Source organism: Sceloporus occidentalis, unplaced genomic scaffold, assembly GCF_023333645.1.
Source record: "Sceloporus occidentalis isolate IW3139 unplaced genomic scaffold, rSceOcc1.0.p SCAF_8, whole genome shotgun sequence".
Lineage (NCBI taxonomy): Eukaryota > Metazoa > Chordata > Lepidosauria > Squamata > Phrynosomatidae > Sceloporus > Sceloporus occidentalis.
In genome coordinates this window covers 9,396,730-9,408,486 of record NW_028316988.1, presented here as the reverse complement: position 1 = coordinate 9,408,486, position 11,757 = coordinate 9,396,730, and the positions used below count along the sequence as shown (strand labels likewise).

At 46.9% G+C, this 11,757-nt stretch overlaps 1 protein-coding gene across 1 annotated transcript; it reads right to left on the bottom strand.

Annotated features, from left to right (window-relative positions):
- Positions 1-4,501: 4,501 nt before the first annotated feature.
- On the bottom strand, positions 4,502-11,541 carry LOC149307826 (arylacetamide deacetylase-like 4). Its single transcript, XM_089536817.1, has 4 exons — positions 11,365-11,541; positions 8,848-9,064; positions 7,434-7,497; positions 4,502-6,486 (listed from the first exon to the last, which is right to left on the bottom strand). Exons 1-4 carry the CDS (start codon positions 11,539-11,541, stop codon positions 5,709-5,711), a joined length of 1,236 nt encoding a protein of 411 aa, XP_089392943.1. The 3' UTR covers positions 4,502-5,708.
- Positions 11,542-11,757: the final 216 nt, after the last annotated feature.

Sequence of the window (11,757 nt, the reverse complement as noted above, 5' to 3'; positions counted from 1 at the left end):
TTTTCTATTCCCCTCCATCTTTCCTTGCATTATAGTTCCCCCCCCCCCCCCCCGCCAATGATTCATGTCTTCTCATGATGTGGCCAAAGTACGACAACCTCACTTGAGTCATCCCTGCTTCCAGGGAGAGTTGGGGCTTAATCTGTTCTAGACTCCATTTGTTTGACTTCTTGGCCGTCCACACTATCCATGAGCGACCTCCAAGTCACCTTCTCTTCTCCAGTCCTGCTCATATCTTGCAGGCCTCCCTTGACTGAGTCTATTCATCTGGAATGCACTGTTCCTGCAAGGAGACATTAATGCCAACTTAGCACATCTCTACAGAGCTAATGATGTTCACCGCCAATGCGAACTGGCCTCTTCTTGTGGTGAGTATGAAGGCGGGGAGCATGAAAATAGAGCACTTTAATTTGGTGGGGAGAAAAAAACCTGGAGGAGATCAGGATGGCACAGAGAAGGTGCCAGTCCTGTGGTTTTGGGCTAATGTAGGCATGAACTACCTCCATCTGTCTGATTTGTCACTAGTTGGATTGGCTAATCTCACCGCTTGCATGGGTATATTTATTGCTTGGCATCATACTGGACACCTGGCCTACCCAATAGTCATAGACTCCTAGAAAGGCCTTCTAGTCCAGTGGTTCCCAAAGTTTGGTTTTCCAGACGTTTGGGACTTCAGCTTTCAGAATTCCTGACCACCGCTTTAGGCCATCGGTTCCATTGCCACACTGCAAAAACAATGCAGTTTTAAGTTGCAGATTTGTCTATGGACCGATCTGTGTGACATTTTCATCCTTTCCATCAGGGCTCTGTTGCAGTGACCCATGCTTCTTGAAGGGAGCTAACCCCAACCGTTCTCACAAAAGCCTTGGACTGATGCTAAATCCAGGGTGTTGTGACATCCGGCCAACAACTGTCGCACAGGACTTTTCACATGACGAACACTGGAAGGTTAACTGAATGCCAATCCGGGGGTCATCCATGGGATTTCATGTTATTTCGAAAGAGAATATCAAATGACGTTGGAGGCAACCGAAAGGCAATCCAAACGCAATCACAAGTCATCCCCAAAATAGCTGTATTTGGAAAACTATAGAATTTGTCAATCCTTTTTGCATTCTGAATTTGCAGGCAATTTGAATTTGCGTTGGTATGAAATGCTACTCCAGTTCAGCCATGGGACGTTACAAAACAAACTACAGTTCCCATGATCCTTTGTTGCCTTTTCCTTTGTGTACTCTCTGGCTGCAGAGGGGAAAGCAGCTATTTTCAGAGACATTAGAGAGGGAAGGAAAAGTAAAACTGTTTAGCCTAAGCATGCTTGCTGCCGCCTCCTTATTTCCATCTACTTGTCACTTGGGGAGGGAGGGGGGTCCTTGGTCCAGAACTATAAAATCTATCATCCCTTGCATGCTGAAACATGCTAATGTGCAAGGAAGAAGCTGATGGGTACGTACTTATCTGGTTTGCATTGGCACTGATTTCTCTTTTGGATGGATGCTGTATATTGCATTGCGTGTGATGACCTAACAGTGATGGTGAACCTTTGACAGACCGAGTGCCCAAACTGCAACCCAGAACCCACTTATTTATTGCAAAGTGCCACATCTCTCTGGCTTCCTAGTAAGAAACTCTGGCAAACTCTATGCTAGGGCAACAGCATGTGTGCCCACAGAGAAGCCCCTAAGTGCCACTTCTGGCACGCGTGCCATAGGTTCCCCATCACTGAAATTTCGTGCATTTTCACATCGGTCCCACTTTCTTCTTCTTTTGGGATGGTGATACATCCCTCCGGTGTGAAAAAGTCCACAGTTGTTGCATTTGGCAATTTCAGTAACAGAAGAAGGAGAAGGAAAATGAAAGGAAGGAAGAGGAAGGGTGAGGGCCATCAACTCCAACCCCTGCCATGCAGGAATACACAACCAAAGCACCCCAAAAGATGGCCAGAAATGAATTTTGGGTTTAGAATTGGGTCCCCACTCCAAGATATCTCATTACGTATATACAGGGTGAATCATAAATCGCCGTGCATGAAGACAGCTTTGCTTTTGCACCATTCGTTTTGAATCACCATCCAAAATAATTCAAAATCCCAAACACTTCTGGTCCCAAGCATTTCAGATAAGGAAGACTCAACCTGTGAGGCGACAGTTTAAAGCGACCAAACCCAAATCATAGGCTGTGTCTGCACTGCAAAAATAGTGTAGTTTGACATTGCTTTTAACTGCCGTGGCTCAGTGGAAATTTGGGATTTGTAGTTTGGTGAGATATTTAGCTTTCTCTGTCAGAGAGATCTGGTGGAGCAATTGCTACAAATCCCAGAATTCCCATAGCATTGAGCCAAGGTGGTGTCGAACCGCATTATTTCTGCAGCACCGATGCAACTTTAATCTGAATTAAACTAGTTCTTTCCCTCGCCTGCAGTTTGATTCACCCCAAAGATTTCACATGGAGAGGCTGGATTATGGCGGCTTAACCCTCAACCTCCTATCAGCACACTGTCATACTCTTGGCAAGCGGAGATCCCATATGTTTCATGCTGGGAAAACCTACTCCCATAATTTAGAGAGGGAAAGCGGTCGGTTTCCTAACAGGGCTTTCTCAATCTCTGCCCATGTACTGCCATTAATTATAGGTTCCTCCTTCTGAAGGAGGCTGCGCTTGGTTTCAGATGAGATGGAGCCCAGAATGTCTTCATCCCACAGACAGGACTGGACTATCAATGGCGCAACTGGAGCAGAAGGCTCTGGCGTTTTCTACAGAGTTGTCGTTGTTCGCTACCAAGTCAGCTTCAACATCTGGCAACCTTAGGATTGAGAGACCTCCAAGAGCCCTGGTCTTGGCTCAGGTCTTTCAGATTCAGGGCTGTGGCTTCCTTTATTGAGTCTATCCAACTGTAGTACAGGAGGAACGTCCTGAGAGTAAGGGCTGTTCGACAGTGGAACAAACTCCTTCCTCTGAGATTTTGGTGGAGTCTCCTTCCTTGGAAGTCTTTAAGCAGAGGCTGGATGGCCACCTGTCAATGGAGATGCTTTGATGGAGATTTCCTGCATGGCAGAATGGAGTTGGACTGGATAGCGCTTGGGGTCTCTTCCAACTCTACGATCCGATGATTCTATGATTCTAATATGTCTTTATTGTACCGCCTCCGGTGCCTGACTTACCTCTTCTGAATTGGGCTCAGATTCGGAAGTTATGCTGATTATATTGCACGGACATTTTACTCAAAATGGCGTCCCATTCCTTCCAGTCTTGAATTCAGGGCCCGTGTGTCTTTGGCAGCCATTTTTTTCCAAAGCAACCTACGGTGCCTGAATTCAATCGTTTTCAGTAAAATGCCCATGTGATAAAATGAGCGTAACTTCCAAATTTGAGCCCCATTCGGAAGAGGTAAGTCAGGCAACAGAGGCGGCGCGATAAAGTCCGTAGACGTCTTTTTTCGCTACTGCCTTCCATGCCTAACTCCATCCTAGTGCCTCCCCAGCATTATCAGCTGCAGCTGCACTGAAGAAACAACACAGTTTGACACCGCTTTGACTTCCATGGCTCAGCGCCATGGAGTCCTGGGATCTGTGGTTTGTTGTGTCACCAGAGCTCTGTGACAGAGAAGGCTACACATCTCACAAAGCTACAAATCCCAGATTTCCATAGCTTTGAGCCATGGCATTTCAAGCCGTGACGCACTACCACAGTGCAGATTAGACCACCGTCTTTCACAACGATCCATGTTGCTTCGTAATATATGGAAAGCATAGTAGCCTCAGGTTTTGTCATTTCGGCTTCTGAGACTTCAGCCTTGATTTGCTCTAGGAAAGATTGTACACAGAAAAGTCTTCCCCAGTGCCACATTTCAAATGAACTGATTCTTTTCTTCTCGCCTTTCTTCGCTGTCCAGTTTTCATAACGATAGAATGGAAATTTATCAAGATTGCATTTTAGAAGAATGAGGTCTACTCAGAAAAATGGTGTTCCCACCGGCCATCAGAGGGGCTTTCTAAAGCTTTTCCTTGGAGAACCAGGAGGCAAGACTCGCTCTCATAGTGTGGGGTTCATTTCTCAGAGGAGGACAGCATACATAGCAGTCAATGGGCTTGAAGAGGAACGGTCCTTCTGAAGCTTTTCAAAGGCTTTTGGTGGGTTTGGGGAGCTATGTGGCCATGTTCTAGAAGGGTTTATTCCTGACGTTTCGCCAGCATCTACGGCTGGCATCTTCAGAGAAAGGCGTTAGAAAGCTCCTCCGATGTGCAGCAGAAACAGGTTGCTGAGTAGACCTCAATCCCCATTTGCTGTTTGTGAATGAAGTAAAGCCAGCAAGTCAGTCATTAAAACTATATGTACAAGTCACAAGTCGACTCGATGCATCAATTATTGCTGACCAAATCGAGTAATGAAGCAATTTAGCGAATCAATTGAATCGAGTCTTCGTCGCTGCCACCCACACACAGCATCACAATTCCCAATGAACGGACTCATCCCGGTTCAAATAAAGCATATTTAATGACAGGGAGCCATTGCAAAACAAAAAGCAAAGCATGGCTTATAACCATTAGTGCAACACCATATCCTGGTTTGGAGCAAAGCTTTCAGGTCATGTATCCAGTTTAAGACACACTTTTGAGACAGTTCATGATCAACAGCAGCAAGAGTTGGAGACAAGTTTTGGAGCAGTGATGTTGTCATGCAGATCTTTGGCAACTCATAGTTCTCTTCACCCATGTTCGAAGGAAAATATGTGCATGAGATAGACTTACACATTGATAACTCTTTGGTATTTAGGCTTATGGTCACGGCACTATTGCCACAATCTCAAATAATAATTTATAATTTGTTTTATTTATATACCGCTATTCCAAAGATCATAGCGGTGAACAGCAAGTAAGCTAATTAGCAAGTAAGCTAATTTGCCCCCAACAGTCTGGGTACTCATTTTAGCGACCTCGGAAGGATGCAAGCCTGAGTCGAGCTTGGGCCCTTTTGCTGGTCTTGAACTCGCAACCTTGTGGTTTTGAGTGAATGGCTGCAGTACAGGCATTTAACCACTGCGCCACCAGGGCTCCAAATGCACCCCCAAACCTATTTAGCAACCAGCAGCTGCACCTAGCAATGGAAGTCTGTTTTTCTGGAAATCAAGGTGTTTCACAGCCCTTGCTCACCAGTGAACCGTGGGGCAACTATCGAAAGCAGGAGACCTTTCACAACTCTCATTGCAGATTGTTGGCAAGTGGAGGCTGGAAACTTCATCCGGCAGCAACCCAAACCACCAGCAGAACAGATCTCCATCGCTCAATGTGGCTGCTTAAGATAGGTTACGAAAGTAGATGCTATACAGTTACATGTTCGTAATTACATATGTCTCAATATATGCAAAGTCTTGCATCAGACAATGGGGACTTAGGCCCGATACATACTGCCAAGAAGTGGTGTCCAGGCGGTGATTCTAGGGTTAAGGACTGCGCACCAACCGCATGGTCCCTAACCCTAGGACATCACGGTGGCTGCGGAATGGCGGCCTTCAGTCCATACGGGGGCCGCCATTGTGATGTAAGCGATGTGCAGCGTATAGATGTCACTGCGCATCGCATCCCAGGAAGAACCCGGGTTTTCCAGGTTCGTTTTGCGGTGGAGGGACGCCACACAGGCTGCTGCGGCGTCCTTCCACAGGATAACCAGACGCCTCCAGCCCTCCCTTTTGGGGCGGTATGTACCGGGCCTTAGAAACGTCTGATATAGTTGACAATGCTGCTCATTCCTCTCTTGCCACATGAAAAACTGAGAAACCCCAGGTTGATCAAATTAACAAATCCGTGGAATGCATCCTCAACGTGGCACCAGGACACTGGGACCCCATTGTCCTCCAGCCGCTTTTTGTATAAAACCCCATCATCCCTCAGCACATCGTACTGAGCAGTTAAAATAAAAGTGTCCGGGAGCCGCTGGAAGATGGCATCTTCAGCTAAAAGTGGGGACAACATTGGCTCACACAGCTGGTCTATCAGCTCTTGCATGTCGCCAAAAGGGTGACTGGGTGGTGCTAAAGCTTTGCATTCTCTCGCTTTAAACTCGTTGGGGATATTATCATGGCTGAGCCATTTGCTATATTTGGCTTTCACCGCCTTGGAGACGTGGGCCCCTTGTAGGATCGACTCTTGTAGGGAGACATTTTTCTGGAGATACTTTAAGGCCAGCTTCACCATCTGCCTTTTATTCAGGAGAGGGGTCTTTGCGTTTTGCATGTAGGAAGGCAAGCTGTGTTTCACAGACTGGAGGAAAGGGTAGATCAACATCTGCGCCTGTATTTTGGGAACATCATTTCTCCCAACAAGCATCTGGCAAACAGAGGCTGCAAGCAATCCTCCAAAGCTGTCTCCGCAAATTATGACGCGGCCAGAATCCACCCCGTACTCTTCTGCGTGTTTCATAAAATGTATGACAACGTCCAGGCATTGCTGGAATTGCACTGGAAAGGGCTGGTAAGGAACCAGAGAATACCTGCAAAGACAAGAAACGTCATTTCACATCCAATCTCATGAGCGGTAGATGAAAATATGCCCTATATCATGGTGCATAGTACAGTTATGCTGAATATAAAGGATTGGATCTTGCTGTCAATTCCAACTAGAGTAGAACCAGTGAACCAAAGGGATTTACATATGTGTTGGTCACAAGGGTCAGCTATTCTAGTTCTCTGCTATGGAGGTATATATAACTAAAGCACTCATGAAAGATCCCTGTTCACTCTCTGTTTGAAGATGTCCAAAGATGGACAGTCCACCACTATCCAAGACACTCTAGTCCACTATCAGACAGTTCTTAGAGTAAAGAAGTTCTTCCTAATTTCTTGGTGGAATCTCTTTTCTTGTAACATGAATTCATTGGAAGAATTCAGAGACATCGCCATGTTAGTCTGGAATATCAAAGCTCATGCTACAACTCTTCTGCACAGTTCCTCTCAAAGGTATTGCAAGATCCCTTTGCATACATGAATTCATTGGTGCATGTCCTAATCTCTAGGGCTGCTGCAAAACAAACTTGCTCTTTGGTATCCCTTCAGATACTTGAAGATGGCTGTCAGATCGCATCTCAGACTGCATCCGCACTGCCCAAATCATCCTGGTTGACCCCAGTTTAACTGCTGTGGCTCAGTGCTATGGGATTCTGGGGACTGTAGTTTGTCATGGCACGAGAGCTCTCGGAAAGAGAAGGCTAAAAGTCCCACAAAACTACAGTTCCAGAATTCCATAGCATTGACCTATGGCCATGAAAGTGGTGTCGATCTGGATTATTTCCGCAGTGCAGATAAACACCATTCTTGCCCACACGGTGCATGCCAGAAGGATGCTTTTTCATGACCCTTGTGGTGACATTCTCTCTTCATGATTGGAAGACCCGGGTCTGCTCCAATAGGACTGTATAGTTAGAAGTTTATGGATACTTACCCGATGGACAACATCACAGAGTCGCTTTTTTTGGAGATGTGGCGGCACACTCTTTCATAGGCAGCTAGAATAGAGAACATATTTTGTTGCCCATTTCTGCAAACATAGATAGTTAATAATAGGACTGGCTAGGATTCTGTTGGGGCCACTTACAAACTTCATAGATATACACATCCATTCCTAATGATAGCCTGCCCTCCATATCCATGGATTGTGCATCCACAGTTTCCACCATCTATAGCCTGCCCGGTGTATTCACTGATTCCTTATCCACAGTTTCAATCATCCATGGTTTGAAAATATGTTAAAAATGTACATACATTCCAAAAAAGCAATCTTGACTTTGTCATTTTATATAAGGGACACCATTTGATTATGCTATTGCACTTCATGGGATTTGAGCATCCATGGATTTGAGCATCCATGGGAGATCAAACCCCAGCGGATACCAAGGACCCAATATAATTTTAAAACCTTAATTTAAATGTATATAAATGTATACAAATTCCAAAAAAGCAACCTAAATTTTGCCGTTTTCTGCAAGGGACACCATTTTACTTTGTCACTGTATGTAATGGGATTTGATCATCCACAAAAGTTTGCTATCCATGGGAGGAGGTCCTGGAGCCAAATCCCAGCTTGGATGCATCCAGCAACTTCTTGAGAAGTGCAATATAGTGCATAGAATATACATTATAATCTACATAGTATAATGAGTACAGTGCGCCCTTTTTTTTACGTGGGGGATCCGTTCCAGACCCCTCTGCATAAAAAAGCATGTATGCTTGAGCCGCATTTAAAGTAATGGGGCTCGTGCATGTGGCGGCGGCGCGGTGGTGCGGTGGTACGGCAGCGAGCATGCATGCCACGGGCACATGCCCCATTAATCTAAATGTGACGTTCCACCCCTTGCTCCCATGCGCTGCCGTGCGGCTTTCAGCAGATGCTGAAAGCTGCGTATAGTGTGTCCGCGTATGACGTGGGCGCACTGTAATACAATATAGCAGTGATGGTGAACCTTTTAGAGGCCGAGTGCCCAAAGTGCAACCCCAAACCCACTTATTTATTGCAAAGTGCCATGTCCCTCTGGCTTTCTAGTAACAAACTCTGGCAAACTCTGTGCTGGGGCAATGGCACATGTGCCCACAAAGAGGGCTCTGAGTGCCACCTCTGGCACGCGTGCCATAGGTTTGCCATCAGTGCAATATAGTGTGAAAGGGCCCTGGATTAAATGGTTAAGCCATTGAAGGAGGTTATACAATGTCTAAACGATGTGTCAACCTCCTTTGAACATGTTGAAAGAGAGAAAAAAGAACGATGGCCCTCCCTGTCCTTAAACCATATTTGAAGTATGGCTTTCCATGAAAGAAAAAAGGTACAGTTTTAAAGGCATGATCCTGGCATGATGTATTACCAAGGCTTCCGGTGGTCCCAGCTCCTCCATGAATGAAAAGAATCCCTCTTTGTTTCGGCTGCAATGCTTTGGGTTGATATAATCTTACGGGGACGCCTTCAATGTGGAGATGGCTGATGGAAAGGGATCGGTCTTTGAAGTGAGGGCATGCGTCCATTATGAAATTCACAAGAACAAGCTCATTCTTGATGATGCCTAGTTTCCACAGAACATGGTCCTGTTGGAGATGAGACAACGAGAGTAGCGTAAAAATCAACAGACTGAATGTTGGTGAATTGACTAAATATTTGATTAATTGATTGATTAAAATTAGCAAATTAATTTTAGCTCCTGCCTGTCGTTCAGTGTGGAAACTTAGGAGGCTTACAACCGAGATTACAACAGAAAACGATTATGAACAGTAACTATGGCCTCATTCCCACTTGCAAATAAATCGGTTTGCAATCCGAATCGATGAATCGATTCAACAGTGGAGTGTGGTTCACACTACTTTGGTCCCTGTAAAACAGGGGTAGGCAACCTTTTTGAGCCGGGAGCCGGGTTGCTGTCCCTCAGGCGACTGGGGGGCCGAAGCCGGAGGTGGAGCTTCAACCCTCCGGGGCGGGGCCACATGCTGGAGGGTGGAGCTTCCACCCTCCAGGGTGGGGCCGTGTGCCAGGGGGTGGAGCTTCCACCCTCCAGGGGCGGGGCCGCATGCCGGGGGCGGAGCTTCCCACCCTCCGGGGGCCAGGCCTCCCCATCTTTGCTGGCCCCTGACGGGGCCCCAGGCCCCATCAGAGACCGGCAAAAAAGCTGGTGGGGGCCGCCAGCGCTGGAGGGCCCCCTGGAGGGCCCCAGCGACGGCACCGGGCCTCCCAGAGGCCCCCTGCCGCCGCCGGAGTCCTCCTGGAGGGCCCCAGCAACGGCGGCGGGCCTCCTAGAGGCCCGCCACCGCTGCCGCCACGGCCGCCCATCGCGGCTTTTCGCTGCTCTGGGCGTCGCCATTTTGGACGGCAAAATGGCGGCGAAGTCTTGCACGACCTCCCCCGAGTGTTCAGACTTGTGTGGGTTCCTATAGGGTTGTGATTCCCAAACTTTGCCCCCTTCCCAGGTAATTTTGGACTTCAACTCCCAGCAGTCAGCTTGGCCAACAGTCAAGAATCATGGGAGCTGAAGTCCCAAACATCTGGAGGACCAAGGTTTGGGAACCACTGCTGTAGAGAGATACAGTCCCTGAAACTTCTCAGTAAAGCTTTACAATTTTGCAAACAAACCATAGCCAGGGGTGTAATGATGTGAGCGCTGGACTACGGCTCTGGAAACCAGGTTTCGAATCCCGGTTCAGCCATGGAAACCCACTGGGCAACCTTGAGCAAGTCATACTCTCTCAACCTCAGAGGATGGCAATGGCAAACCACCTCTGGAGAAATTGGCCAAACAATGCCCCATGTGATATTAGTCGCCATAAGTTGGAAATGACTTGAAGGCACCCAACAACAACAAAAGGCGAGAGAAGAGAACAGCAATAGGAATATTTCCAGTCTGGAATGAAAAGCCCATGGAAAATAAAGGAGGCTGATGAAGGAGCAAAGTGTCCAGTGGAGTTTTGCATTAGTAGAGAGAAGAGCGCATGGAGACCGCTACCCTTGACTGGAGGAAAGGCCTCTGAAACTGTTTCCAATGGGAACGAGGCACATATCAAGCAATCAGCAATGCGCTTCAAATCATAGTGGGAACGCACCCTCAGTAAGCACAACAGAGAGAGCCATGACAAAGCCATGAAGAAGATGCACAGTTCCACCACCCCTTAGAGTCCATCTATCTGGAGTAATGCTATTAGGAGAACACAAGGGAGTTGCGATACTCCATAGACATCACAACACAAGACTGGTGAGGGGTGTAACTACAGGGAGGCAAAATGATGGAACTGGCCCTCAATAGCCACACACTGCAATTCTCCTCCAGTCTCCAAATTTCTAGCCTTGCAGAGGGCGAAACGCCAAAAAACATTCATGCCCAGGACTCTTCTCTTTGCTGTATTGACATACCCTTGGTAAACTTTAACCTGCCCTTTTCCTCTGGGTGCCTGGATTGCATTTCTAAATGTTCGACTGAAATTACAGTCAGCCCTCTGTATCCATGGATTTTTAAAAAAATCAATGGGTTCAAGCATCCGCAGCTTGAAAATGTTCAAAAATAATATGCGTTCCAAAAGCAAACCTTCATTTTGCCATTTTAGATAAGGGACAACGTTTCACGATGCCATTGTGCTTAATGGGACTTGAGCCTCCATGGATTTTGGTATCCGGTGGATGTCTTGGAAACAATCCGCAGTAGATACCGAAGGTCCACTGTATAAGTTACTGCAATGCTATTAATGTGGGATTAAAAGGAACAAAATTTGGAGAGGGGATTCTTATTTGGGGGACCAAGCCTTCATTTTGGCCCCTATGGCTACAGTCTTGATCCAACCTAATAAGACTATACTACTCCGATCTCTTGACAAAACCCAAAAGGGTGAGGTGCAGGGCAACTTACCAATGAAACCAGCCATATCAAGGCGAAAGAGACGCACTTCAGCTTCTGAGGTTCGCAAATGCTGTGAGGGATTTCTATGTTGGAAAGGTAGTAGTGGGTGACCCATAGCAGGTGGAGAAGTATAAAGAAAAGCCAGAGTTCTGTGGCCGCTGCCCAGAGAGTCCACAAAAAATCCATTCCATTTGCAGAGCCGAATCACAGTGCAAGAACGGCTCTGGGAAAACCTGGGAGGGTTCGCAGCATGTTCCTTCTGGTACCCGTCCAACCATGAAAGGACTCCCTTTGTTTTAGCAGCAGAACATTACGCAAGCGCAGAGGCAATCGAAACAAGTTCTTCCTCTCTCTCACCTGCGTTGTAATTATAGCACTGGCATCGGACCAAGGCAAGCCCGG

Coding starts and splice junctions, on each gene's coding strand:
- LOC149307826 (XM_089536817.1), bottom strand. CDS start 11,541: ATGGATTTTTTGTGGACTCTCTGGGCAGCGGCCACAGAACTCTGGCTT. Junction 7,498..8,847: donor TGGGACCACCGGAAGCCTTG/GTAATACATCAT, acceptor TCTCTATTCTAG/CTGCCTATGAAAGAGTGTGC. Junction 6,487..7,433: donor TCTGTGATGTTGTCCATCGG/GTAAGTATCCAT, acceptor TTGTCTTTGCAG/GTATTCTCTGGTTCCTTACC.